This window comes from Triticum aestivum, chromosome 1D, assembly GCF_018294505.1.
Source record: "Triticum aestivum cultivar Chinese Spring chromosome 1D, IWGSC CS RefSeq v2.1, whole genome shotgun sequence".
Lineage (NCBI taxonomy): Eukaryota > Viridiplantae > Streptophyta > Magnoliopsida > Poales > Poaceae > Triticum > Triticum aestivum.
Window position 1 is genome coordinate 458,267,895 of NC_057796.1, and position 23,442 is coordinate 458,291,336.

Genomic DNA, 23,442 nt, shown 5'->3' on the forward strand with positions numbered 1-23,442 from the left:
TTTCGAAACTAAAAAAAATTCAATGCAAACAGTTTTGCAAAAATAACGAACATTTAATGAATATGTGATTTTCCTAAATGAGAATACCTTTTGAAACTCATGGACAAAATTCAAAAATGCATTTTTTTTCAAAAACCTGAATAAAAATTATATGTTATAAAACAGAAACATTTTCTGAAACTCCCAAACAAAATTGAAAAACACGAGCCAATTTTTCAAATATGTGAACAGTTTTGGAAAAAGAGAAGATTTTGAATTTTTTTTAATCATGAACATTTTTTAAAAACAATGATTTTCATAAAAATTCTGAACATTGTTTTTAGTAAATAAACTTGAGAAAAGGAAAAATAGAATTAAATATAAGAAACCTGTTTAGGAACCTTTAACCGGTAAACCGGCTGAGAACTTTGTAGAAGGTTGTCGAAACCAGAACTGAAAGCTGTACGTATGTACATATGGGCCGACCCAAAAATCGCTCGTACGTGGGATACGTTGACTGTTTAACGCAGTATGCGTCAAATAGGGTTTGCCAGCCTCTTGGCCCACGTAGGTGATTGGCTCTCTACGGCCTAATTGCGAAAAAAGTGGACCTGGTCCCTTGACTGAACGGTTTGGATTCCCAGTGCGATCTTTTTTTGTGTGAAATCAATGAGCATTATTAATCAAAGATCAGTATTACAATCTTGCTGTAAAATGTCGGCAAGGAAAGGAAGGGTATAATTAAGCCATAAGCATCTACGCCTAGACTCGCTTGCTCTTTTAGCAGAAAGATGCGCCCCAACATTAGCATCCCTCCCAATAAAGCTCAAGGTAACACGAGATGTTTCAAAAAAAAAGCTCAAGGTAAAACGAGAGAAACCAGCATTCATCTTCATGATGTCATGCAGAATACTTCCTATCTCTACTCTCTTGTAGTTGCTGGACTGCCAAAAAAATTATCTATGCATGGACAAACAAAAAAATTAGTACAACATCAGATTTTGGTACAAAGGAAAATAATTGTACATAGCATAGATAAAAAGCAGGGCGGGCACAAATTCTCGATACAAAAATGATAGACTTACGTAACCAAGTACGTAAAGTTACGTTTTGTCCTTAACCCTAAATTGTCCCCACCCCTGATTTTCAGGGGGTGGTTCTGGGCTTATTTCCGTTCGAACCAAATTAGGCCAAGACACCTTTTACTTTTGCATGATAATACGTGTCTCATTTATATCATAAAGATCATAGTACAAGCCACGTACATACCAATCTGACCAAACTGAAAAAATAGTAGAACGTTAGCCTTTGCACGCAGGAACACCAGCCAAGAAATAAAATTACAAACAAGACTGAAGAATCCTCTGAGCTTGACACCAACGCCCGTCACATGTCTGGCGTCACCATAGCAGCCACCAAAGAAGAAAATGACGGATCACCTCCACACCCGAACTCGACGCGGCTCCATCGCTGACCCGGAGATCTCCGTTGGAGATGTCCCAAGTCAAGTCTTCAAGTCACCTTTTGCTTAGGTTACATAAAAATCTTTACGTAAGTGTGGCAAAGCTCTTCTCGGTACATACTAGGCCATACAGGTTACGCGGCATGCACGTTGGCACCAAATACATACAGCCAATCGAGAACACAGGCGACAAATCCACGCAGCGCAAACAAACGCTGCCGCAGCCCATATACGATCCAATGCTCGATCGCGACGTCCCCGTCCGTTATCCTGGACGCGCGAGTAGCTTCTCACCGTCGGGACAACACGCCAACATACTGTGGCTGGCAACACTCAGCTGCAGGCGGGCGACCAAGCTGCAGTGCGGACAGCAGCGAGGCGGAGTTAATTCCATTGCATCCCATCTGATGATGATTGCATGCCAATGCAATGCAGAGCCAAGCCGGTCGACTGATTGGCTTCCCTGCCTGCCTGCCGTGCAGCGACTCCCTGCCGATCATCGACGCTGGCTGCCACGGTTGGTATTGTTAGAATTATTGATATTAAGACCATCTTTTATATCCAATAATTTCTAGGAAATTCCCATAGGCCCACGTGGCACGTTCATGCATGACAAGAAAGAAGCTAAAATATTTGCGCTAATGGAAAATAAAACTGAATGGTGACATTCATCTCCTCATTGATGGCATCAATATTTTGGTTTCAGTTTCATTTCTTCATTAACACATTGGTATTTCAGTTTCATCTCATTACTCCTATAAGAGGTCGCTCCTCTTCCCAACGAGACACAACTCTTCGCATTGTTCCAGAGCATTGCACCGCCAATCTCTTTCCCATCTTGCTTCCTGGCGTGCACCGGAGAGAGACCTCGCCTCTTGAGCAAGGCGGCGCTTGAGCAAGGCCTTCCTGACAGCAGGCCTCCGAAACCTCGCCTCTTGTGATCCGGTACGGGAGAGGGGTGATCAGGTTTTTGGGGAGCGTCCTTGCGCGACTACTGGATTCTTGTTCATCGTGGCTGCGAACGGCGACATCACCGACGACGAGTTCCCCAACGACGACTTCTTCCCCGACGTCAACGACCTATTCAGCAACATGACGATCGGGACATCCGCATCTTCTGCTACTGCGTCGTATGTCATCTTATCCTCACTGTCAGGGCTAGCATTTGGTTTATTGCTAGTAGCGATTGACATGGATATAATGCATTTTGCTTGTGTTTTCGATTACATGACTAGTCTCAACGAAATGTTGTTAGTTTCTAGTTTCATCAGTATTTTGCTATTCATGTTTTATCCACTATTTTTCTGGATTAAACTATATGGGAAAATGCCTACTTATTCAACAGGTATGGTCGACGAAAGGGAGAGGCGAGGTGAGGTGGACGGCTCAATCACCCCAATCACACACACGACCCTAGTTAATGAGTCTTCCTCCTTAATCCTTATCCACCAAAGCAGAAAGCCGGGAGGAGCCTACTGCTCAAGCGCCGCCTCGCCTGCTTCCCTTGACCCACTGACCCCCCGTGGACCGCCCAGCGCCCCAGGGCCCGGTCCCCGGCCGCCCGATCAGCATCCGACGGCCCCGCACAACGCCGACGGGCCGACGACCACCTCCCTCCCTATTTCTAGTCCATCGGCCTCTGCTCGTCCCCCCCGAATAACCAACTGCCTCCGCCCGCTCGCCGCACCTACCGCGAGCAGTCAGTCAGAGCCGCACGAGCGCCGCGCGCAAGGGGAGGGAGGGCTCGCTTGCTTGCTCGGCTGGCCCGCTCCGATGGCCCGCGACGGCGCGTCGGCGGAGCGGCGCCGGGTGGCGCTGCGGGTCCTGCTCGCCCGCGCCGAGGGGTCCTCCTCGTCCTCTCCCCCGCCGCGGGGGCCCGAGGAGGAGGCGCGGCGGGGCAAGCAGCAGTGGCTCGCGCTGCGCCTGCGCGACCTCGGCTGCGCGTCCGCCGCCGCGTCCCGGGCCCACGCGCCCGTCCCCGCCTCGGCCTCCGTGCGCCCGGCCCCGGCAGCGGAGGAGGAGGAGGAGGAAGAGGAGGAGGACTGGCGCGAGACTCGGCGGCAGCGGCGGCGAAGGCGGAGGGCTAGGGAGAGGAGGGCCGCGGGTGGCGGAGGCCTCGCGGGGGCGGGCGTCGCGCCTGCTGGGGACGTGTGGTGCACCTGCACCCCGGGGATTCCGTTCGCCGCCGAGGCGTCGTCCGTGGACTGCGTCGTGGCGCGCCACCACACGGCGGCTCCAGGCCGCCGCGGGGACGGGGAGAGGCGACACAGGGAGGTTTGTACTTTTGCTGTCCCCCTTCTCCTTGCTTGCGTCTCTCCGTGCTACAACTCTGGACGAATTCTGCTCAAATCCAACTGAATCTCCATCCCGTTCTGAATCGACTTCTGATTTCCTGTTGACAGAGGACCGCCGAGCAGCGGGCGCGCAGGGTCACCATGCGGGAGCACATATCCTCCTCCTTCATGGACTCGCCGCCGCGCTTCCACATGCCCTTCCACGACGCCGACCTCCTACATTCAGCCCGCCACCGCCACGCCCACCCCTACGACAGGACCGACGAAGAGGTACACTCCAACATCTGTTCCATTCCACGCACCATTTCATTTCCCCAACCCTGCGAACCTCACCGACAAAAGCTCACACTACTTCCATCCAGCATTCATTTCATCATTGTTGATGCACGATAGGTTGGTCCTCCACATTCCTCAAGAATCATTCTGATTGGGCAATCTCACAGCAGCCATCGTAGGTGGTTTCAGACTATCAAGGGGTCCATGCTAAATCTTATACTCTACTAGTAGCCATCATATGCAGCCCATGGTCCATGCTGATTTGGCATTTTTGTTTCTATGCCATGGTACTCACATCACATGGTACCACCATACAAAACGATCCTCACACGTTCTATACTGAAGTGGTTGGTTGCAGCTCTAGGATTGGTACAGTATAGTAGTTTATCACCCCTGGCTGGTTGTAGTTATGTTTATACGACACGCAACGCAACGCGAGCGCGCGGCAGATTGGATGGAGGCACATGAGAGCAGGTGATGGTGGTAGATATGTTAGGTGCAGAGGCAGCGGCCCTTTGAGTGTAGATGCAGATTTCCTTTTCCCTGTTGTGTACACACACAAAACGCTGAATCATTGTGCTGGACTGAACAACCATGTTGCTGATTCTTTTGGTTAACTAGTTGCCATGCTGCTGGGATGGATGGTTGGTTCGTTGTTTAACGTGATTTTTAGAATGTGGTGAGCACACTGAAGGATTTTGAATGCCTGAGCAAGGATAATAAGAACCTGACCTCCTTCAAGTGAACTTTAGGATATGAACTGGCATGTTTGTGAGTCAAAAGGCGGCCTTCGCTGGTAGTTTTGACTTTGGGTTCTGCACTTAGGATACAGAAAAATACCTAGTTGTTCTTGATCAAAGAACTGTACTATTTTTTGCTAGTTTCCTGCTCATGGAGCACAATGCTGCTGTGTGCCACTTTCGTGCTGATCAGTTCTGAACATGTTTTTCGTCTGTTCTACACTAGTTGTTGGCATCAGGTCATCATTTGATAGGTTGTTCCAGTTCACTACTGCCATAAGCTCTTTAGATCCCTTGAGTAATTCTGCTAATGGATATATGTAGCATGCACTTTAAACTCATGTTATCTGTTACTCCTAAGATAACATTCAGTATTATCCTTGACAACATTCAGATAATGATGTTTCGAACGAGACTACTGTTGGGAAGAATGGGCATGTATGATCAATACCAGGATTGGCGCCTTGACGTCGATAACATGAATTACGAGGTACCCTCCTTCCGCTGCCCATCATCTGCAACAGATTTAAGGTTGCACACCGCTGTCTTTACTTAACAAAGAACATTGTTGCATCATTTGACAGGAGCTACTCGCGCTCGAGGACAGGATCGGCTATGTAAGCACAGGGCTGCGCGACGACGAGATCGTTCGCGGCCTTAGGGTGGGCAAACACCTGCCGTTCGACCGCAAGCATTTCTCAACAGAGACGGAGCGGAGCTGCAGCATTTGCCAAGTATGACGATGAACTTGCTCCTTTCGATTCAGTCCCCATATCACATGGGCATCGGCTCTTCGCAAGTTAACATGAACTTACAAATCATTGCAATTTTTCAGGAAGAATTTGAAGCGAGTGAGGAAGTAGGGAGGCTGAGCTGCGGCCACGGCTACCATGTGCACTGCATCAAGCAGTGGCTCTCCCGGAAGAACGCCTGCCCACTTTGCAAGGTCGCCGTCTCAAAACCATGAGAGTCTCCTACGCCACAGTTTGTATTTTCTGGTAGAATACTTGTATTCATATCATATCTGAAAGGGTGGTTGTTCTGTATACGTAGTTCTGCTTGTACAGCCCCCTCTGCTGCTCTGCATATACACATGGTTGTTGTAAGAAAAGATACACAGGCACACATGCATATAGAAATGATATTCTTGTCCCCATCGTCTGTTCGCCATTTGAGCTGCACCTCTCCTGCGCTGCAATGCGTCTCAGTCATGGCCTCGTGCATTTCCCGCCGACGAGCTTCAGGTAGCTTCTTATGGCGAGCGACTGCGCCCGCGGGTGCCGCGCCAATGGTGACGGCGGCGGCGATGGCGACGGCGGCGTGTTCTTCCTTCTTGACGTCGCCGCCGACGAGCCCTTCACCATCACGGCTCGCCTCGACGTGTGCGCGCGCTGCAGGCCGTCGCGTGTCCTCCGCTGCTCCCCCGCGCTCTCGTCGTCCACGGCCTGTAATTCTAGCCCGAGCTCCCTCTCGATCGCCTCGGCCCGCATGATCATCTCCTTCTCGCCGGCCCGCCGCGCATCCACCCACGCCTCCGCCGCGGCCACCTTCTTGTCGGCGACCGCGCGGACCACCTCGGCGCGGCCGGTCAGGTACTCGTACTCGAACCTCGGGAGCGTCACGTTCCCGGACCTCCGCGGCGCCATGGACGCCCTCTCCATCGCCGCGCCCTCCACGGCGGCCCTCAGCCTCTCCGTCGCCGCGGCCTCCGACGCCCTCGCCGCCTCCAGCTCCCTGATCGAGCCCCTGATCCTCTGCTCGGCGGCCGCGATCTCGGCGTCCACGCTATCCGCGTCGTCCTGGACGCACTGGCCCTCCTGCTCCATCAGCGCCTTCTCCTTCTCCGCCGCCTCCGTCTCCTCCTCCAGCTGCCGCAGCGTCGCCTCCAGGTCGGCCAGGATCTCGCCGGCCATCTCGTCGGCGGCCGTGACGGCGCCCAGGCGGCACTTGGCGTCGCGCAGCGCGGCCTCCAGCTGCCGCACCTGCGCGCCGGCCTTCTTCTCCTGCTCCTCCAGCCGGCCGATCTCCTCGGCGAGGCGCGCCGCCTCCGTGCGCGTGCGCTCCATGGACGCCGTGAACTGGAGGCTCTCTCCTTTGGCGGACTCGAGCTCCGCCCGCGCCATGTCCAGCTTGGCCTCCGCCGCCTGCAGCGACGGCGAGCTGTCGTGTCCCTCGTCGGTGATCTCCGAGTCCGACGAGTGGCCGAAGCCGTGGCGGAGCCGTCTGTCGTCGGAGCTCGCCGCGGTTAGCCACGCCTCGAGCTCGCTCGACACGCTCTGACGGCCCATGATCGGCGGGGTCCACCTCGTCACCTCCTCCTCCGTCTCCCTGGTAGACGACCGGCCGGCTCCGGTGAGCTCAAAGGCGACGCGCACCTCCTTCGCTTCGTGGTCGGCACCCGGCCGTTCTTTCGCGCCGTGGGCGACGACCGAACCAGGGCTCCTCGTCGACGCCGACGCCGCGTCCTCCTCGGCCATGGGCATGCCGGCCTTGGCCTCCCTCGCGGCCTTCACCTCGCGCTGCAGCTCCCGCAGCTCCCTCTTGACGCGGTCCAGCTCACGCATCACCTCGGCGTACGTCGCGCCGCCGCTCGACTCCATCGGCCGAGCGCCACCGACGTCTGCGGCGAGGCCGGCTACGTTCGCGCGCGGTCCTTTGAGGAGTTCCGACCTGCGGGACCCCTGCCGCTCCAGCTGCTTCTTGGCCACGACCGCCGGCAGCTCAGGCTCCGCTGCAGCGACGACGCGCGCCCTCTCCTTGTCCGGCCCCTGCGACCCCGCCTTGGGCTGCTCCACCAGCTGCTTGGCGTCGGCCTGCTCCACGAGCTGCTCCAGCGTCTTGCCCGCGAACAGCTCAGGATCCACACGCGCCTTCGCCTTCTCCTTCTCTCTCTCCGGCGTGGCGGCCGGACGCCGGTGCGGCAGCCGATCGGTGCCGGAGCCGGACCTCGCCACCTGCTTGACATCGGACGACACGTTCTGCACGCAGTCACCACGGTCGATGTTATCAGCACAACACCAAGACCCGGCACGATCTCACATGAAGCCTACCTTGACGACCTTGGGCAGCGTGGCTCGCCGCCGGGGCTTCCCGCGGCGCCGCACGTCGATGCTCTGGCTCTGGCTCTGGCTCTGGCCGAAGATGCTCATGCCGTCGCCCACCGACACCGACTCGTTGCCGCCGCCGTAGCCCCGCGCCGCTCGGATCCTCCCGCCCTCCATCGCCGCCATAGTTTGCTCGGAGCGACTGAGGCCAGGTTAAATACGTTCTTGCTGGTGCATGGTGACAAACCGAGGCATGGCAACTCCAAGTTCTTGCTACCTGCCAGCCTCCAGCTCGGTGGGATTTCTCGTGGAGTCAGACGATGGTGTGTCGCTGCGGTGATTTTTTACATCGATAATGCTATTTTAGTTTACGTTGGTGACAGCGTCTGAACATGGAGTTTTCGATGGTCTGAAAGAACATGGGAGTTTTCTGCTATTCCTGGGCCAGTAACATCAGGAGGAGAGAACTAGATTGCTTTTGGAAATGAGGCAGCTTGGGACAAACTAGCAATCCTTGGTGGTTCACCAAGATTTCGTGACGCATGAATTGGCGAATTCCCATCTCGGTCGAAGAGTTTCGGTATGTTTTTTCAGTTTGGTATTGCTTACATCTCAGTGAATCTGTGTTGTCAGACAGGTCACGGTTTCCAGTGCGGACAAGACCCATCTGTTACTGAATTACTGCTCACAAGAAATGAAACAAGCTTCAGAAAGAAAAATGCCATGACTCACAAGTGTTAATTGCGTTCGCCGCAGAATTTAACTGTGTCCACAGAGTTCTTCGGCTGACTGCTGAGCAAGATTGAATACCCCGCACACACAACAATATTTCATCCTCCTCCATGTGTTCATACATCATATCTTCTAGAATGCATAAGTTGGTTCCAAAATATACTAGAATTAAACTTAGGTGTGTACAGGCGATGAAGGACAAAACCGGGGCCAATAATCTATTGTATACAGCAGGTTAAGACAAGCGGTGAAATCAAATGCATCAGATGATCAGATTGCACTGTGAGCTGAAGCTACAACAATGAGCACCAAAAGTGAAAATCGCCAAAAAAAAATGTACAAAGGAGGTCAAAGGAAATACGGGACCGCACTTCTCGGCCCTCGCATCTGGTTGTTCTCATCCGTCTCTGTGAAGATCTTGACATCTCTTTCCTGCCAACGGAATTAAAAGGGTCGATTAAAATGATCAAATACAAAAGGTGGCATAGTCAGTCCCCACTAAAGATGACATAACAAATCTCCTTTTTTAAGATAATAACTGAAAAACATGGTATGCATAAAACACAGGAGTATCAGGTACTGCGACATTAGGGAATTGAATGGAGATTGTTGTAATTATTATGATCTTTACTTCTATTTATCAGGGAAAGATACAAGGCACCAGTTCATTTGTTACCAAACAAGCCACATTCGCCTGTTTATTGGTAAGTCTACAGCTTGGAAGCTGGGATGATATGTTCCTTCTCAGAACCTCAGGTCATATTAACTTGCTTAATCTGGACTAACTTCTTTTCAAGACTCTTATTACTGTTAGTTTGTTAACATCAATAGTGCACAGAAATACAGGAGCGACTTCATCAATCATAACAGGAACTGTTGCAACTTGTGCTGCAATGCTACTACTATGTAACAAGGATCAAAACAGCCTGAAAATCAAATCGCAGCTTCTGTTCTCTATCTGGATATGCCATCAGGAGCTCCGGAGTTCATACACAAAACAGTGAAATTATCATTATATACCTCACCGATAGACTCAAGAAGGTTTCCAATGGAACCTATCAAAGCCCGAGTAGGAACGATTTCTTGAAAGTTTTGAAGCCAATAAAGCATGTCTAGCAAATTATCGCAGGCGAAGACAGCAGTAGACATAAAGTACATAAAACACAAATGAAGAACTAAGTCTGGTAGTGATGGAGTGACCTACCATAGTTTCGCTGAAGCTTAGTATAGAAGCAACATTCCCACATCTGTAACAATAATTAGGTGCAGACCACACCTGGAAAAAAATACACAAATAAACAGTGAGCATCTGGAACTACATGCAAGTTCTCGGACAATTTGACATGTGTAAATGGAGAGCTTACAGTTACAAGACCCTTGTCTGGGAACATGTACTTTAGGCCTTCCTGGACTAGTTGATGAGCCCGACAAACTAACTCAAGATTGTTAACATGGTTAAACTGCATCAGAACAACAAGCGTCAGTAAAAATCTTACATGGAGACAACCTGAAACGAAAAGAGCAATATGCCATACCTCGGTTGTCACCCGTGATCCAAAAAGCCAACCTGCTCCACGGGGACTAACACCCCATGTCTCTATCTCTTCTGGGTCACTCCACATTAGATCACAAAAAGGTCCTTCATGAGGAATTTCGCAGTTGCGATCAATTGTCCGCATCTGGACACAACAAAGATATTCAAAACTACTAATCAGATTTGCACATTTGGTTTGGTATTTCACTGGGCACTGACTTAAACGATCCAGTCTCATATAACAGGAAAAGCAAAATCATATACAGGTAGTGATTCTCCGTGAGTACTGAGTAGTTCCATGAAACTACCGCTTTACATATATGTACAGTTGGAAAGTATATTTTTCTCACCGAAAGGAAATGTGTATAACAAAGATGACTCTAAGTCTCTAACAGAAGACGATCCACATGAATACAACAGTACACTTCTTTTGTGGCTCATTTGGGGCTGTGGAAATAAGCTGCCCCCTACCCAGCTAATTCTAGAAGCCCAATCTAAAATTTTATTTTAAAAGCCTACTAATTAAGGGTTAACTACTAGGCTTCTAAAATAAAATTTTAGGTTGAGCTTCTAGAATAAGCTGGGTAGGTGGTAGCTTATTTCCACAGTACCAAATAAGCTACAAAAGAACTGGCCCTAAGACTCTAAGAGACACATTTTCTGATCGTACTACTGATTAATAGTCTGTTTAGTACACCCTTCAAACAAACAAAGGAAGCTACTCAAAGGGGCATTATATGATTGAACAAATTGAATAAACAAAGAACAATAATTAATTTTACACAGGAAAATGTGGATAACTATATCTTGATTTCACCAGGACAGTGTAAATGAAAGCATCAATTCGGGAATATGAGCCAAAAGTGAACAGAATAACTAACCTGATCAACTGTGCGTACATCAGGTGAAAGCCCACCATGAACACAGAGGACCTAAATATCAACATGCATGTTACTAAGTATGAGTTAACATCATCTGAACATAGGACTTAACTTCTTTACCTAACATAACTTACTGTGCCATTAATGATTGCTGAAAGAGTAAGGTAATCAAAAACATCAGTGCAATACCGCCATGCATTCGCATTCCCATACTTCCTCTGACACTCATCATAAAAGCCATACACCTAAGAAAAGAAAAAAATATATATTAGGATACACACATGATAGGATTGGTTTAGTTGTAATTGTATTGGTTAGCCTGCATAAAACCTCAAAGCAACAAAAATAAGTGAGATTATATGTCTCATTAGAAAAGAACCCCCTGAGACAAACTAAAACTAAAAAAAAGCATTCGAATATTAGGAAAGATTGTACCTGTGTCAACTGTCTGCTTTCATGGTTCCCACGCAGAAGGGTTATGTGGCCAGGATACCTAATGACAGTCATGAAAATTAATAAATAGAATAGGACAGTTATCGTTTGCGAGGAATTGAAAAACAGTCATGGCCATGATACCGAGGTAATTGAAAATAAGTTCTTTTCTTTTGTGATGAACTGAAAATAACTCTTCCAGTGCAAAGCAAAATAAACTGGATTCGAACAGAAATATTCAGTGCTAACCGTTATTTCAGCAATATTGAGTCAGCAAGTATGTTAATGCTGAGAGATTTTATTAAGCATGAGTCAATGGTTCATTCTACAGCGAAGGAGTATCAAGTATAGCCCCCTGAACTTTCTAACTTCCCTTAGGTGGAAACAACCCTCCTAGCAACGTTACATATGAACTCACATGTGCTGAATCACTGACCACAGCATACTAGTGAATTAGAGTACCGATGACAGCAAGCTAAAACAACATTGGAAATCTATGAAGGTGCTGTTTGGGAAAAGGAGCAAATTAAACAGCACATCATAAAGTATGTTAATGAGATTCAAGTACCGTACATGATAATTGTGCGGAGCAAGTACAGTCATTTAAATGCTCAAGCAGACATTCAATGGCATACCTAGCTTTTAGAAGCAGAAGAATGGTGAAGACTTCAAGGCTGTTGAACCCGCGGTCCACAAAGTCGCCCTGCAAGTCAACACAAGCTCAGTTCAGCAACCAGGATGGCCAGTCCAGTATAAGACACCAAACTACCAGCAGAGCCAGAGACCATGAATATGTAGTTGGTGTCGGGGACATGGCCGCCGGTGGCGAAGAGCTTCATGAGGTCGTGGAACTGGCCGTGGATGTCGCCGCACACCGTCACGGGGCTGTTGACCGGCTGCACGTTGGACTCCTCGATGAGGATCTCCTTCACCTGAAATGGTTTCACCACACAGAGGAGCATCAGTCACTCAGCTCAGCTCAGCTCACTGAACAGCAGCCACCACTCAGACCTCCAGGACCTAGGCCAGGCGGCGGCGCTGGACAGTGGCGAAACGCCGGAGGAGAAGCCGGCGGGGTTGGGGCATCGGAAGGGGGGAGAGAGGGAGCGTACGTATTCGCAGAGGGACTGGAGCTCGTGCTCGGCGAGGTGCTGCCCCTCCTTGACCTTGACGATCCACAGATCCAAATCCATGTCGCCGGAGTGCTGGAATCCCCCGGCTACGGCCTCCCGTTCCTCGCCGCTAGGGTTTCGGCGGATTGGGGATTGGATTTTGGTGGGAGCGACGATTTTGTTTTTCGATCCAATCAAAGGGGGTGGCGAGAGAGGGGAAGGGAATGGGCTCGAGGAGCATGAATTTTCAATTCCCCTTTGTTTTTGGATTTTTTAAGCCTTGAAATCTTGGATAGGGATTTCCCGTTGGCCCCACATGTCTGGCCAGTCACTTCCTTCTCCATTTAGCCTCTTTCTTATAGAAAAAAAAATCAAATACCCATGTGATGTGATGAATTTCCATTCGAAAAATGTATGCTTCAAACATGCGGTCCATAGTCTTGGGGATTGAACGCAAGGCGGATACATCAATGACGAGGAAGGAGACGAAACATACAAGGTGAAAGGGTAGAGAATGAGGGCAAGAAGAAGGGTTGGCCAACGATCTAGATGGTTAATGGTAACTGATGATGGCCGGACATCGAGGAGGTGGTGTGTGTCAATGGATGAGCAAATCAAAGATAGAGGCCATGTAGAATGAGTGGATGAGGCGGTGGTAGCAAAAAGAGGGTGTATAGCACACCCTAAGCCTATGGCGCGACAAATTGTTGGGTGATGGCATTTTTTTCTTTCTTTCAGGGAAGTGATGCAATGCCATTTTTTAGCAAAAGCGCTGGTGACGATTGCTGAAGGTTTTTGGGGTGCCAATACAAGGTTTTCTTCTGCTTTAACATGGTTGTCTCCTCGTCTGCCTCCACCACGTTCAGGAATTGCACACACGGCGCACTCGGTCTAGCAGGTGGCCGGACTTCTCCACACCGTGCTCTACTTCATTGTAATAGGGATCAAACTAGTATTGCAACAGCCCAAGGATCAAAACTAGTATTGCAACAGTCCAAAGTCAAAATTGGGGAGCTCACCGTCCTAAAAAATAATAATCAAATCTCCCCCAATTCATTTACAATACACCATCAAACAAAACACCAAGATAGAGAAATGAGGGGTGAATTGAGCACATGCGAGGATTTCTTGGGGTTATAGTACACCTCCTAGGTGATCTTGTACCATAACTTCTCATTCTCGAACTTTGGTTTGCCGGCGCGCCCATCTTAGAGGGGGTTTGAGAGTTGTGGGTCGCACAACACCTCGAGATTCCGTTTGTATGTGCCACCCATCTCCGCGAACGTTCTCCTCGCCCACGAGGGTCACCGTCGTGGTCCACTCGCTGGCCAGAATGCCCACACTGTCGCCATTGCCTGCCTAGGGTTTGAGATTTCGACTACAATGTGGGAAGCACAATTTAGGATTTGGGGTATTAGCTGTTTCAAGAGCTTCTTTGCGAGATTTGGTACAAATTCTGTTTTTTCTTTCTTCTAAAAAACGCCCCAGCCCCTCTGCCCGCTTTCAGAAGCCACCGACAGTGGACCTGACGTCACACTGGCATGCCAAGCAAAGCGCAATACACGGAATTTGCATCGATAGACAAGTTTGAGCACCGGGTTGATGTATTTTTCAACTGCACCACAGTGGTCATCGAGAACTGGTGCCGTCTATATGGAATCGACGGCTGGACTCGGGGAAGCTCGGGAAAATTCGAGCCGAGGCTAGCTCTGGCTCGGCTTGCGAAAAATAATTCCCAAAATTCGGAGTCGGCTTGGGTGCCCAGCCGTTACAGACATGAACGAGACAGATAGCCAGCGCTGGCTTGGCTCGATCCCCTCTCTCGCACGACGCACGCCGCCGCCGGGGCCGTACGTCACTCCTGCCGCCGCGAGACTCCTCCGCGCCCCCCAGTCGCAAGCGACCCTGTCCCGCTCTCTCCTCCGACTCCGGTAGCGGACGCGCCTCCACTGCTAGGCCGGCCGCCTCCCGTCGCGACTCGCGAGCGACCCTGACCTGCCCTCTGCCGGGTGTCCGAGGCGGCGGAGGCCTGCGAGCTCCGGCAGGCACCTCTGTGCCGAGCGCCTCCTGCACCCCGCCTCGAGGGCGCTGTCCACATCGTTGTTCAACTACGTACGCCCTCATTTCTTCACAGCGCTCTTGTTTATAGTTGTTTTGTTTTGCTAGCATGGCTGTCTGCCTGTCTCAGCTTCTGTGCATGTTAGTGTCACCTGATGCAATCAAATATTCGAAACAGTTTGGAACATGAGAATTAACCTGCAACACTTTAGACATTCACTTTTGAGTGTTGACACGAATGACGGATTTGATAAATCCGGCTACCGGAGGTTGGGACGATCAGCTACTCCACGGCTACCCTACATCATTTGGCTGCACACGTATATGCCGCTGCTTCAAGCACTTTGCAAAGACAAGTTTTCCAAAGCTCCTCTTATAGCCGTCGTCTTGGTCCTACACACAACTATGGACAATATGAAAATTTTAAGCTTTTGTTAGTTAAATGTAATTGCGACCAATAAAGCCTTGGCGGGGAGGGAAGTGGAATGGCAGGTGGCTAAAGTAAATGCCTTACTTGATCTGCAAGGAGATCCAAATCTTATCTTCTCACTGCTTTTAGTAAATTAAGCATGGAGTGCTCTCACTGGGATTGTAATTAGACATAAAGTAAGTGTAGTTTATTTTTGAGTGGATTATACCAGACATGCGAGGAGTAGTAGAGTAGAAGCTCCCTGGTTATAGGTTGACGGCCAGTGTATAAATAGGTGACATATATGGCTGCCCTCCTGATTACTCTCAATTCCCAAGTCCCAACTACTCCAATCCTTGGCGAGGTGAATCGGAGCGCGGATGGAGGTGGCTGTCGGCGTGGCGAGCTCGCTCCTTGGCAAGGTGTTCACGAAGTTATCTGATGACCTGGTGGCCGCGTATGTCGACAGCCTCGAGCTCGGCCACAACTCCCAGCAGATCAAAACAAAACTGTTGCACACACAAGGGCTGCTGCAAGTGGCCAAGGGGAGGGACGTGAGCAACGTCACCGCCCTGCAGGCCTTGTTGGAGGAGCTGAGCAAGAAGGCCGACGAGGCGGAGGACTCGCTGGATGAGCTCCACTACTTCAAGATCCAGGACCAGCTCGACGGCACCAACTATGCGGCGCCGGATCTCGGCGATAGCCTCCGTGGCCATGCTCGCCATGGTGGCCATGCTGCTCGCCACACCATCGGTAACTGGTTCCCATGCTTTTCTTGCTCGCGTGCGCAAGATGATGATTCTGCTCCTACTGCTGTTGCCAATAGCCCACACCACTATGCAACCAACTCTGCTACTGCTAGTGCTGATGATGATGGCGATGTCGATAAGTTACATTTCGACAGAGTCACCATGTCCAGAAAAATTAAGTCAGTGATAAATGACATACACTCTTTGTGTGATCCCGTCTCTGATTTGCTCAACAAAGTTCCAAGCAGCAGCACAGCCGTCACCCTAAAACGGCCTCACATAGGGTCCACAATTATACAAGATACACTGCACGGGAGGAGAGACATTTTTGAGAAAATTGTCAATGATATCACAAGTGGCACACATCACAGTCAAACTGTTTCTGTTCTTCCTTGGAAAGACAACTTTCACCCAACACCTGTATAATGATGGTAGGACTGAAGAGCACTTTGCTGTTATGGTCTGGGTGTGTGTATCAACTGATTTTGATGTGTTGAAACTCACCCAACAGATTCTTAACTGCATACCTGCAACTGAAAATGAAATTGCAATTGAAACAACCAATCTAGACAGACTTCAAAAATCCATTGCGCAGAGACTGAAGACCAAAAGGTTCTTAATTGTCTTGGATGATATATGGAAATGCGATAGTGAGGATGAGTGGAAAACCTTGCTAGCTCCATTCACAAAAGGGGACGCCAAAGGCAGCATGATACTTGTCACAACTCGATTCCCAAAACTAGCAAGAATGATGAAAACAGTTGATTCAGTAGAACTGCAAGGCTTGGAGTCTAATGACTTCTTCACATTCTTTGAAGCATGTATATTTGGTGAACATAAGCCCAGGGATTATGAAGATGACTTAGCTTGTATTGCAAGAGAAATTGCAAGCAAGTTAAAGGGCTTCCCACTAGCAGCCAAAACAGTTGGTCGACTATTGAAGAAAAATCTTTCCCGGGAACATTGGAACGGAGTTCTTCACAATCATGAGTGGCGAAACCAGAAAAATGATAATGATATTATACCATCTTTGAAAATTAGCTACGACTACCTCCCTTTCGATCTGAAAAAATGCTTCTCATATTTTTCCCTTTATCCTGAAGATTGTAGGTTTAGCACTTCAGGAATTAATCGTTTTTGGATTGCAATAGGCATCATAGACTCTAGCCACCGAAGCGATAAGAATTACATGGAAGATCTAATGGAAAATGGTTTTCTCATGAAGGAGGTTTCTAAATATCCTCCTTTTCATGAATACTATGTAATGCATGATTTAATGCATGAGCTATCTCGGATTGTCTCTGCACAAGAATGCCTCAATGTAAGTGATCTAGATTTTAGAGCTGAGGCCATCCCACAATCTATTCGGCACCTATCCGTCACCATAGAGAATAGATATGATGAAAAATTTAGGGAAGAAATGGGTAAACTAAAAGGAAGGATAGACATTGTAAATCTACGGACATTGATGATTTTTAGAGAATATGAAGAAAGAATCATTGAGATCTTAAAAGATACGTTTAAAGAAACAAAAGGCCTGCGCATCCTAGTTATAGCAGTGAAGTCCCTTGAATCTCTGCCACGAAGCTTTTCAAAACTTATCCACCTTCAGTACCTGCAAATTCGATCACCCAATGTCACAGAAATGACTTTACCTAGCACACTATCCAGATTTTATCACTTGAAATCCTTGGACCTAAGTCGGTGGTGTGGTAGTTCTAATTTGCCTAAAGACATTAGCTGCCTTGTGAATTTACGCGATTTCCTCGCTAAGAAAGAACTCCACTCCAATGTTCCTGAGGTTGGAAAGATAAAGTATCTGCATGAGCTAAAAGAATTCCATGTTAAGAAAGAAATTGATGGATTTGATTTAAGAGAGTTGGGGGAATTGGGAGAGCTTGGGGGAACACTCGGTATACATAATCTTGAAAATGTGGCAACCAAGGAAGAAGCTAGTGATGCCAAATTGATGTTGAAAAGGGATTTGAAAGAGTTGACATTAGTATGGGGCAGAGAGCAACCGACTGATGTACATGCTGATATTCTTGATGCTCTTCAACCACACTCTAACCTTACAGCACTTGGCATTATAAATCATGGTGGCACCACTTGTCCTGGTTGGCTGTGTCCTGTGATAAGGGTAAACAATTTAGAGACTCTCCATTTACACGGCGTGTCTTGGGGAACTCTTCCACCTTTTGGGCAGCTACCATATCTCAGGGAACTCAGCTTGAAGAGCATTTCTGGGCTGCGTCAGTTTGGTCCTGACTATGGTGGTGTTACAGGCAAATGTCTTTTGCAGTTGAAGAAAGTTGTGTTTCATGACTTGTCAGATCTCGTCAAGTGGGTTGTGGAACCTAATTGTCATATGTTTCCAGGCCTTGAAAGCATTGATTGCAGCAATTGTCCCAATCTATGTGTGATGCCCTTCTCGGAGTGCTCTTGTACCAATTTGTGCAGGCTTCACATTGATGGTTGCCCCAAGTTGTGTCTGGCCCCCATGCCTCACACCTCCACACTAACAGATTTTATTGTTAAAAAAGGTTCAGAAAGGTTGTCTTACAATGGAAAAAAAATGGTTGTTAGTGAGTATACTGGTGCTCTGGCCTTCCACAATCTGGGTGAAGTAGAGGATATGAGTATTGGAGATGTATCTCACATTTCATGGGCAGACCTCGAAAAGCTTAAATCCTTAAGAAAACTAGCTGTCGGAAGATGCGACAGCATGTTCTGCGGAGAACTGGATGGCAGTATTGTCTTCCACAACATGGATAAAGTTGAGAGTCTCAGTGTAGATGTATCTCATCTTACTGGAAAATTGCTATCAAAAGTGTTCAATAGTTGCCCAGCTCTTGTAAAATTGGAGATAAGTTCTTCATCTGAAGACCTGGAGGAACGAGTAATACAGTTCCCATCATCCAGCTCACTGCGGACACTTCGCTTCTGGACGTCGAAGGGCCTGGTTCTTCTGCTTGCGGAGGATGGAGGAGGAATCCAGGACATCACGTCGCTCCAATCATTAGAAATATATTACTGCGACAAGTTGCTCTCTCGGTGGCCCATGGGAGAAGCAGCAGGTGGAGCTCCTATGACCAACCCTTTCCCTGCTTCCCTCAGGATACTTAATATTTGGGGAGAGTCAGGCATGCGATCAATGGCTCTGCTCTCAAACCTCACGTCTCTCACCCATCTAACTCTAGAAAACTGCAAGAATTTAACACTGGATGGGTTCAATCCTCTCATCATGGTCAACCTCAAGGAATTGGAGGTCCGGAACTGGAGCGGCAACTCTCTAGCAGCAGATCTGCTCTCAGAGGTAGCAAGGTCCAAATTAATGGATGCGGGTTCCTTCCAATTGGAGACACTGGAGGTGGATAGCATCTCGGCAGCGCTGGTTGCTCCCATTTGCAACCACCTCTCTGCTACCCTCCACAAATTGCAATTCTATGATGATAAGCGGGCAACAGGTTTCACGGAAGAGCAAGAGAATGCGCTTCAGCTCCTCACCTCCCTCCAGACACTAGGATTTTTTGATTGCACGGTTCTGCAGTCCCTCCCTCAAGGATTACAATGCCTTTCTTCTCTCAAAGAATTACATGTCGGTAGTTGTCCTGAATTCCGATGCCTGCCAGTGCCAGAGGAGAGCTTCCCCACTTCGCTGCAAGTTCTAATTCTAGGGTTTGACAGTGCTGAGCAAAGAGAGCAAGCTGAGAAATGGAAAGAAGCATATCCATATTTACGAGTACTTTGTTATGAGCCTTGTTAGCCCAAGGTAACACTTGTCGCCTCCCTCTTCTTATTTCTCTAAAGTGAGGCTTCCCCCTATTCGTGCTTTATCTTAACTTCTAGTAGTACATTCTGACAGGCTAGCAGGCTCCACTTTGTTTGCAATATGTACATAGCTTCTGAAATCTGACAGGCTGCCAGGCACACGCCAATCTGCCAGTAAGTAACGGAAAACCAACTTCTGCTCATCGATTTATATGATTTCATTCACATCCCGTTCATGACTTCTGTATCTACACATACAGCTGCCCTATAATCAATTCTTATGCAGCTCCCCTTTTTCTAACCAGAACTATTAAATTTCTTATGCAGGAGGTGTGGTAGGTTTTGTCCCACACTTGCCTTTGTTCTGCTTTCATCTGCCAGCTGCATGGTAAATCTATTTTTATTTAACAGAATTTCAACAGGTAATAAGCAACTTGCACGTCTGAATTTGCAACCTAGTTGCTCATGTATCAAAAATTTAATGCGATGCATTCTGCAATCTTCTTTCAGGACAGGAAGCAGACTCCTGAATAATGGGACATGAAACACGAGACATCACATATCGATTCTGCAAATTTGCCTCCAGTTCTGCTTTTATGGAATTATTAATCCTTTGTGTGCTTGCCAATTTCGAGGGAAAAGTAAGTATCAAGTAGCAGCTATCTTCTCATGACCCTTCTACAACTCCCTGCATACTGAGGCACCTATCTTTTGCTGTCAGATGTCAACAAAATGAAGAAAATCCACAATTTTTCTTTTTGAAGTAAATAGCAATGTGAAGTGAAGGTGTTTCAGATGATCCGGTCTTATTTCTCCGGTCCCTGTGAACGATCAACTATCTGAGCATTCTGGAGCTTAGAATGTCATCATGTTCAATGGGCCGCTGGTAGTTTGCCACAATAATTTGCAGCAATCGCTGGTACGCAATTGTCCAGTGTTTCTGTATTTGCACATACAGCCACCCTATAATTCTTATGCAAGTTCCCTTTTTCTACAGAATGTATAAATGTTGAGCAATTTTAAGATGCTCCTAAACCATTCGGGACTGGTCATTCCTTTTGATCCAACAGTTTAGATTGATCGTGGTGATCTACTATCTCCTAGGAGGTAATAAGGCACCCATAACTCTTAAATAGGTATCATTGCCTTTTATATTCGAATTTTTTTTGAATGTTAGCAGGATCACTGCTAAATTCATCGAATAGATAGAAGGTTGGTCCAGTTTATGAGGAAAACCGGACCCAAAAACCATACAAGTGATGCCAATCGGCTTACAACGCACAACCACACGCACAACAACAAGGGCACGCCTTGCCTAACCCCTGCCAAGATGGCGAGAGGTCAGGACACAGAGCCACCAGACCGCTTCACAACCGAAGCAAACAACTCGAAGCACAACCCAAACTCAAGCCAAGCACGTGTCAACGTACAGCCCACCCTTACGCCGAGAGGAGAGTGGCGAATGGACAGCAGGACCCGACTGGACCTGAGGAGAGCGTCGTCGAAGAGATGCCGCATCAGTCTACATTGCGCCCTAGGGGCCCACGCTCCAAGTGGAGGCCAACCCTAGCAGCAAGCACTGTCGTAGGACTCGAGCAACCCGAACAGCGCCTCCAAGAAGGTAACGACGCCATAGCGCCGCCACTGCCTGAACCAGTAAGCTGGATCTGAGGTTTCCCCCGTTGCACGGTAGGGGGGTGATAAGGGCCTAAACGACGCCTTCAAGAAGGTGACGGCGCCCGGAAGCGTCGCCGTCGTCCGCAACAGGACGGGATTTCTCCCAGCCCAACATCATCCCCACAGTCCACACACAGGCCATTGAGAGCCAGCAGCGAGAGCACACCACCGACGAGAGGCCATTCCATGCCGCCGGCAGGGGGACGATGGCCACCTCAAGCAACACCCAGGACAGACCGACGTGCTGCCAATCCTACTTCCGCTTCCCCGCATTGGACGGGAGGATGCAACGCCCATCGACGGCGCCATTCGTCACCCGCCGGCCACCATTCCCTCACGTCATCAACAGGTCGGCGGCGGCAGCGGCCGGAGATCTCTAGCACTGGGGTGCTTTTTGGCTGGGGTTTGGGGAGCCTCCGGAGCCGCCCGAGCGGGGGCGACCCGGGAGGAGAATTTATATTCGAATATTAGTTGACAATATGGAAGCATATTGCTATGTATTCCTACCATAATTATTAGTAACCTTCATGTTACACAAAAATTGCAGGTTCTGTTCTTTGCTTTCTTGGAGCATTGGACAATTTGCTTGTGCACTCATTGGCCAAGTATTCCTAGTGTTTGGATAGCATTTGTTTTAAGAGATTAACAATTTGGGTGGATGAGCATCACCGAAACTGTAGTGAAGCTTCATTGCCTCCATTCCATCTTCTGTCTTGTTACTTTATATGGTCAAGGTAGCAGACCTCCCTTATTGTTGTTGGTTTAATGCAACGATGTTTGTTTAGCCTTGTCTGAACCGCTTAATGCTAAGACACATTTCATACAATATCAGTGTGTGATGATTCTCTGTTCATGGACTTAATCAGTGTGCGCTACCATCAGGTTTATGTTCTGGCAAAGTACTGATCCTGTGGTTACCAACTGCCATCTGGTGTGGATTGCATATAAGCTGAGGTTGCACTGGCATCCTTCAGTGTTCTAGGTAATGATTAAGCATCTACATTTGCTCGTGAGTTTTCTTCCCTTGTACATTTTTCTGACCTTAAGTTCATTACTCCCTGCAGAACAATTACAACCAACAGTGAATTTTATACTCCCTCCGTTCCTAAATATAAGTCTTTGTAGAAATTTCACTATGGACTACATACGGAGCAAAATGAGTGAATCTACACTCTAAATGCATCTATATACATTCGTATGTGGTCCATAGTTGAATCTCTACAAAGGCTTATATTTAGGAACGGAGGGAGTAGTTGGCATTCAGGACATAGCTCCTCTATCCGAATAATAACAGTAAATGAAACATTCGTCCTGATATTCTGAGTGAGCCAAGCCTCGGAGTCATGAAGTGACCATTTAAAAAGTTAGTAGGCCAATCTTCCTTTTCTGTTTGTTCTTTACTGATAAAGCTAAAAAGTGGTAAAATATCTCCACTTGTGTCCTGAAAGTCCTGAGTTCAAATCAGCCTCTTTGCAGGGAAAAAAAAAGCAAGGGAAAGGCGTCTAGAAATCCCCTTCCCTGGAACCACAATGTGTGGGAGCTTTCGGCAGTGGGCACACCCTTACCGATGCTTAGAAGCGATGATGTGTCATCCGTCAGAAGTGGTAAGCACATGTTTACAGAGCTCACATTACATGTGGTGTGATCGTTCAGGCGTTTGACACTAACTCGTTTTGGTGTGATCGTCCAGGTGTTCCTCTCAATTTGCTCCCAGTTGACGAACCCATACCCCAAGGATGTTTTCAAGTCCTAGCACCAAGATGGGGTCTGATGGAAATGGACCGCCAACGGTTGCTACTCCGCGTCGAGCCCCCACTTCATTCAGTTTGTTGGCAGAACTAAGCCCTGTCTTCCTTGAGCTGATCTGGCATGTCACAACAAATGTGCATGATTTAAGCTTTCGAGTCAAAACTTATGCAATTTCCATGCAAGCGGCCCAAGAGTTACTTACTGCCAAGACTCCGCAAGTTTGCTCCATTCACAGCTTGTTTCTCACGAATTAATCCTCTGTTTTTCAGTTTTCCCAAGCCTATGTGCCTCTAGTATAAGTATCCCCACATCTTCGTTGTGAAAGTGAATGAGAATTCTGAATTTGAGTTTGTAGGCAGTCGGTGGGATTGTGTGTTTGGGTGCTCTGCTGCAAGCAAGAGATTCCGTCGAGTGTTAGCCGTTGTGTGGATCGAAGGGGCTTGTCCTTGATCCATATAGGATTCATTTTGGTTACATTTTGTGATTCTAACAAAATTCCACAAGTACCATGGGTTGGGTTGCCTTGTTGCACACCAAGCTAGT

The 23,442-nt window shown here is 48.3% G+C and overlaps 2 protein-coding genes and 1 pseudogene across 2 annotated transcripts; 2 read left to right on the forward strand and 1 right to left on the reverse strand.

The window, feature by feature from the left end:
- The first annotated feature begins 2,895 nt into the window (after positions 1 to 2,895).
- Positions 2,896 to 5,905, forward strand: LOC123182924 (E3 ubiquitin-protein ligase MBR2). The gene is made up of 5 exons (XM_044595608.1): positions 2,896 to 3,715; positions 3,844 to 4,005; positions 5,146 to 5,241; positions 5,336 to 5,485; positions 5,587 to 5,905. The coding sequence occupies exons 1-5, from the start codon at positions 3,215 to 3,217 to the stop codon at positions 5,716 to 5,718; spliced, it is 1,041 nt and encodes a 346-aa protein (XP_044451543.1). The 5' UTR covers positions 2,896 to 3,214; the 3' UTR covers positions 5,719 to 5,905.
- A 2,692-nt stretch (positions 5,906 to 8,597) lies between these two features.
- On the reverse strand, positions 8,598 to 12,793 carry LOC123182925 (phytochrome-associated serine/threonine-protein phosphatase). Its single transcript, XM_044595609.1, has 10 exons — positions 12,487 to 12,793; positions 12,160 to 12,306; positions 12,010 to 12,077; positions 11,378 to 11,435; positions 11,077 to 11,187; positions 10,943 to 10,993; positions 10,063 to 10,206; positions 9,892 to 9,987; positions 9,732 to 9,803; positions 8,598 to 8,959 (listed from the first exon to the last, which is right to left on the reverse strand). Exons 1-10 carry the CDS (start codon positions 12,565 to 12,567, stop codon positions 8,876 to 8,878), a joined length of 912 nt encoding a protein of 303 aa, XP_044451544.1. The 5' UTR covers positions 12,568 to 12,793; the 3' UTR covers positions 8,598 to 8,875.
- A 1,451-nt stretch (positions 12,794 to 14,244) lies between these two features.
- LOC123182926 (putative disease resistance protein RGA3) lies at positions 14,245 to 22,514 on the forward strand (annotated as a pseudogene).
- The last annotated feature ends 928 nt before the right edge of the window (positions 22,515 to 23,442 follow it).

What these genes read in the sequence shown, in the direction of transcription:
- LOC123182924 (XM_044595608.1), top strand. Translation starts at nt 3,215, where the DNA reads ATGGCCCGCGACGGCGCGTCGGCGGAGCGGCGCCGGGTGGCGCTGCGG. An exon ending in TCGATAACATGAATTACGAG is followed by an intron (nt 5,242 to 5,335) that starts GTACCCTCCTTC and finishes ATCATTTGACAG; the next exon opens with GAGCTACTCGCGCTCGAGGA. An exon ending in GGAGCTGCAGCATTTGCCAA is followed by an intron (nt 5,486 to 5,586) that starts GTATGACGATGA and finishes GCAATTTTTCAG; the next exon opens with GAAGAATTTGAAGCGAGTGA.
- LOC123182925 (XM_044595609.1), bottom strand. Translation starts at nt 12,567, where the DNA reads ATGGATTTGGATCTGTGGATCGTCAAGGTCAAGGAGGGGCAGCACCTC. An exon ending in ACACCAACTACATATTCATG is followed by an intron (nt 12,078 to 12,159) that starts GTCTCTGGCTCT and finishes GTTGACTTGCAG; the next exon opens with GGCGACTTTGTGGACCGCGG. An exon ending in CAGACAAGGGTCTTGTAACT is followed by an intron (nt 9,804 to 9,891) that starts GTAAGCTCTCCA and finishes ATTTTTTTCCAG; the next exon opens with GTGTGGTCTGCACCTAATTA.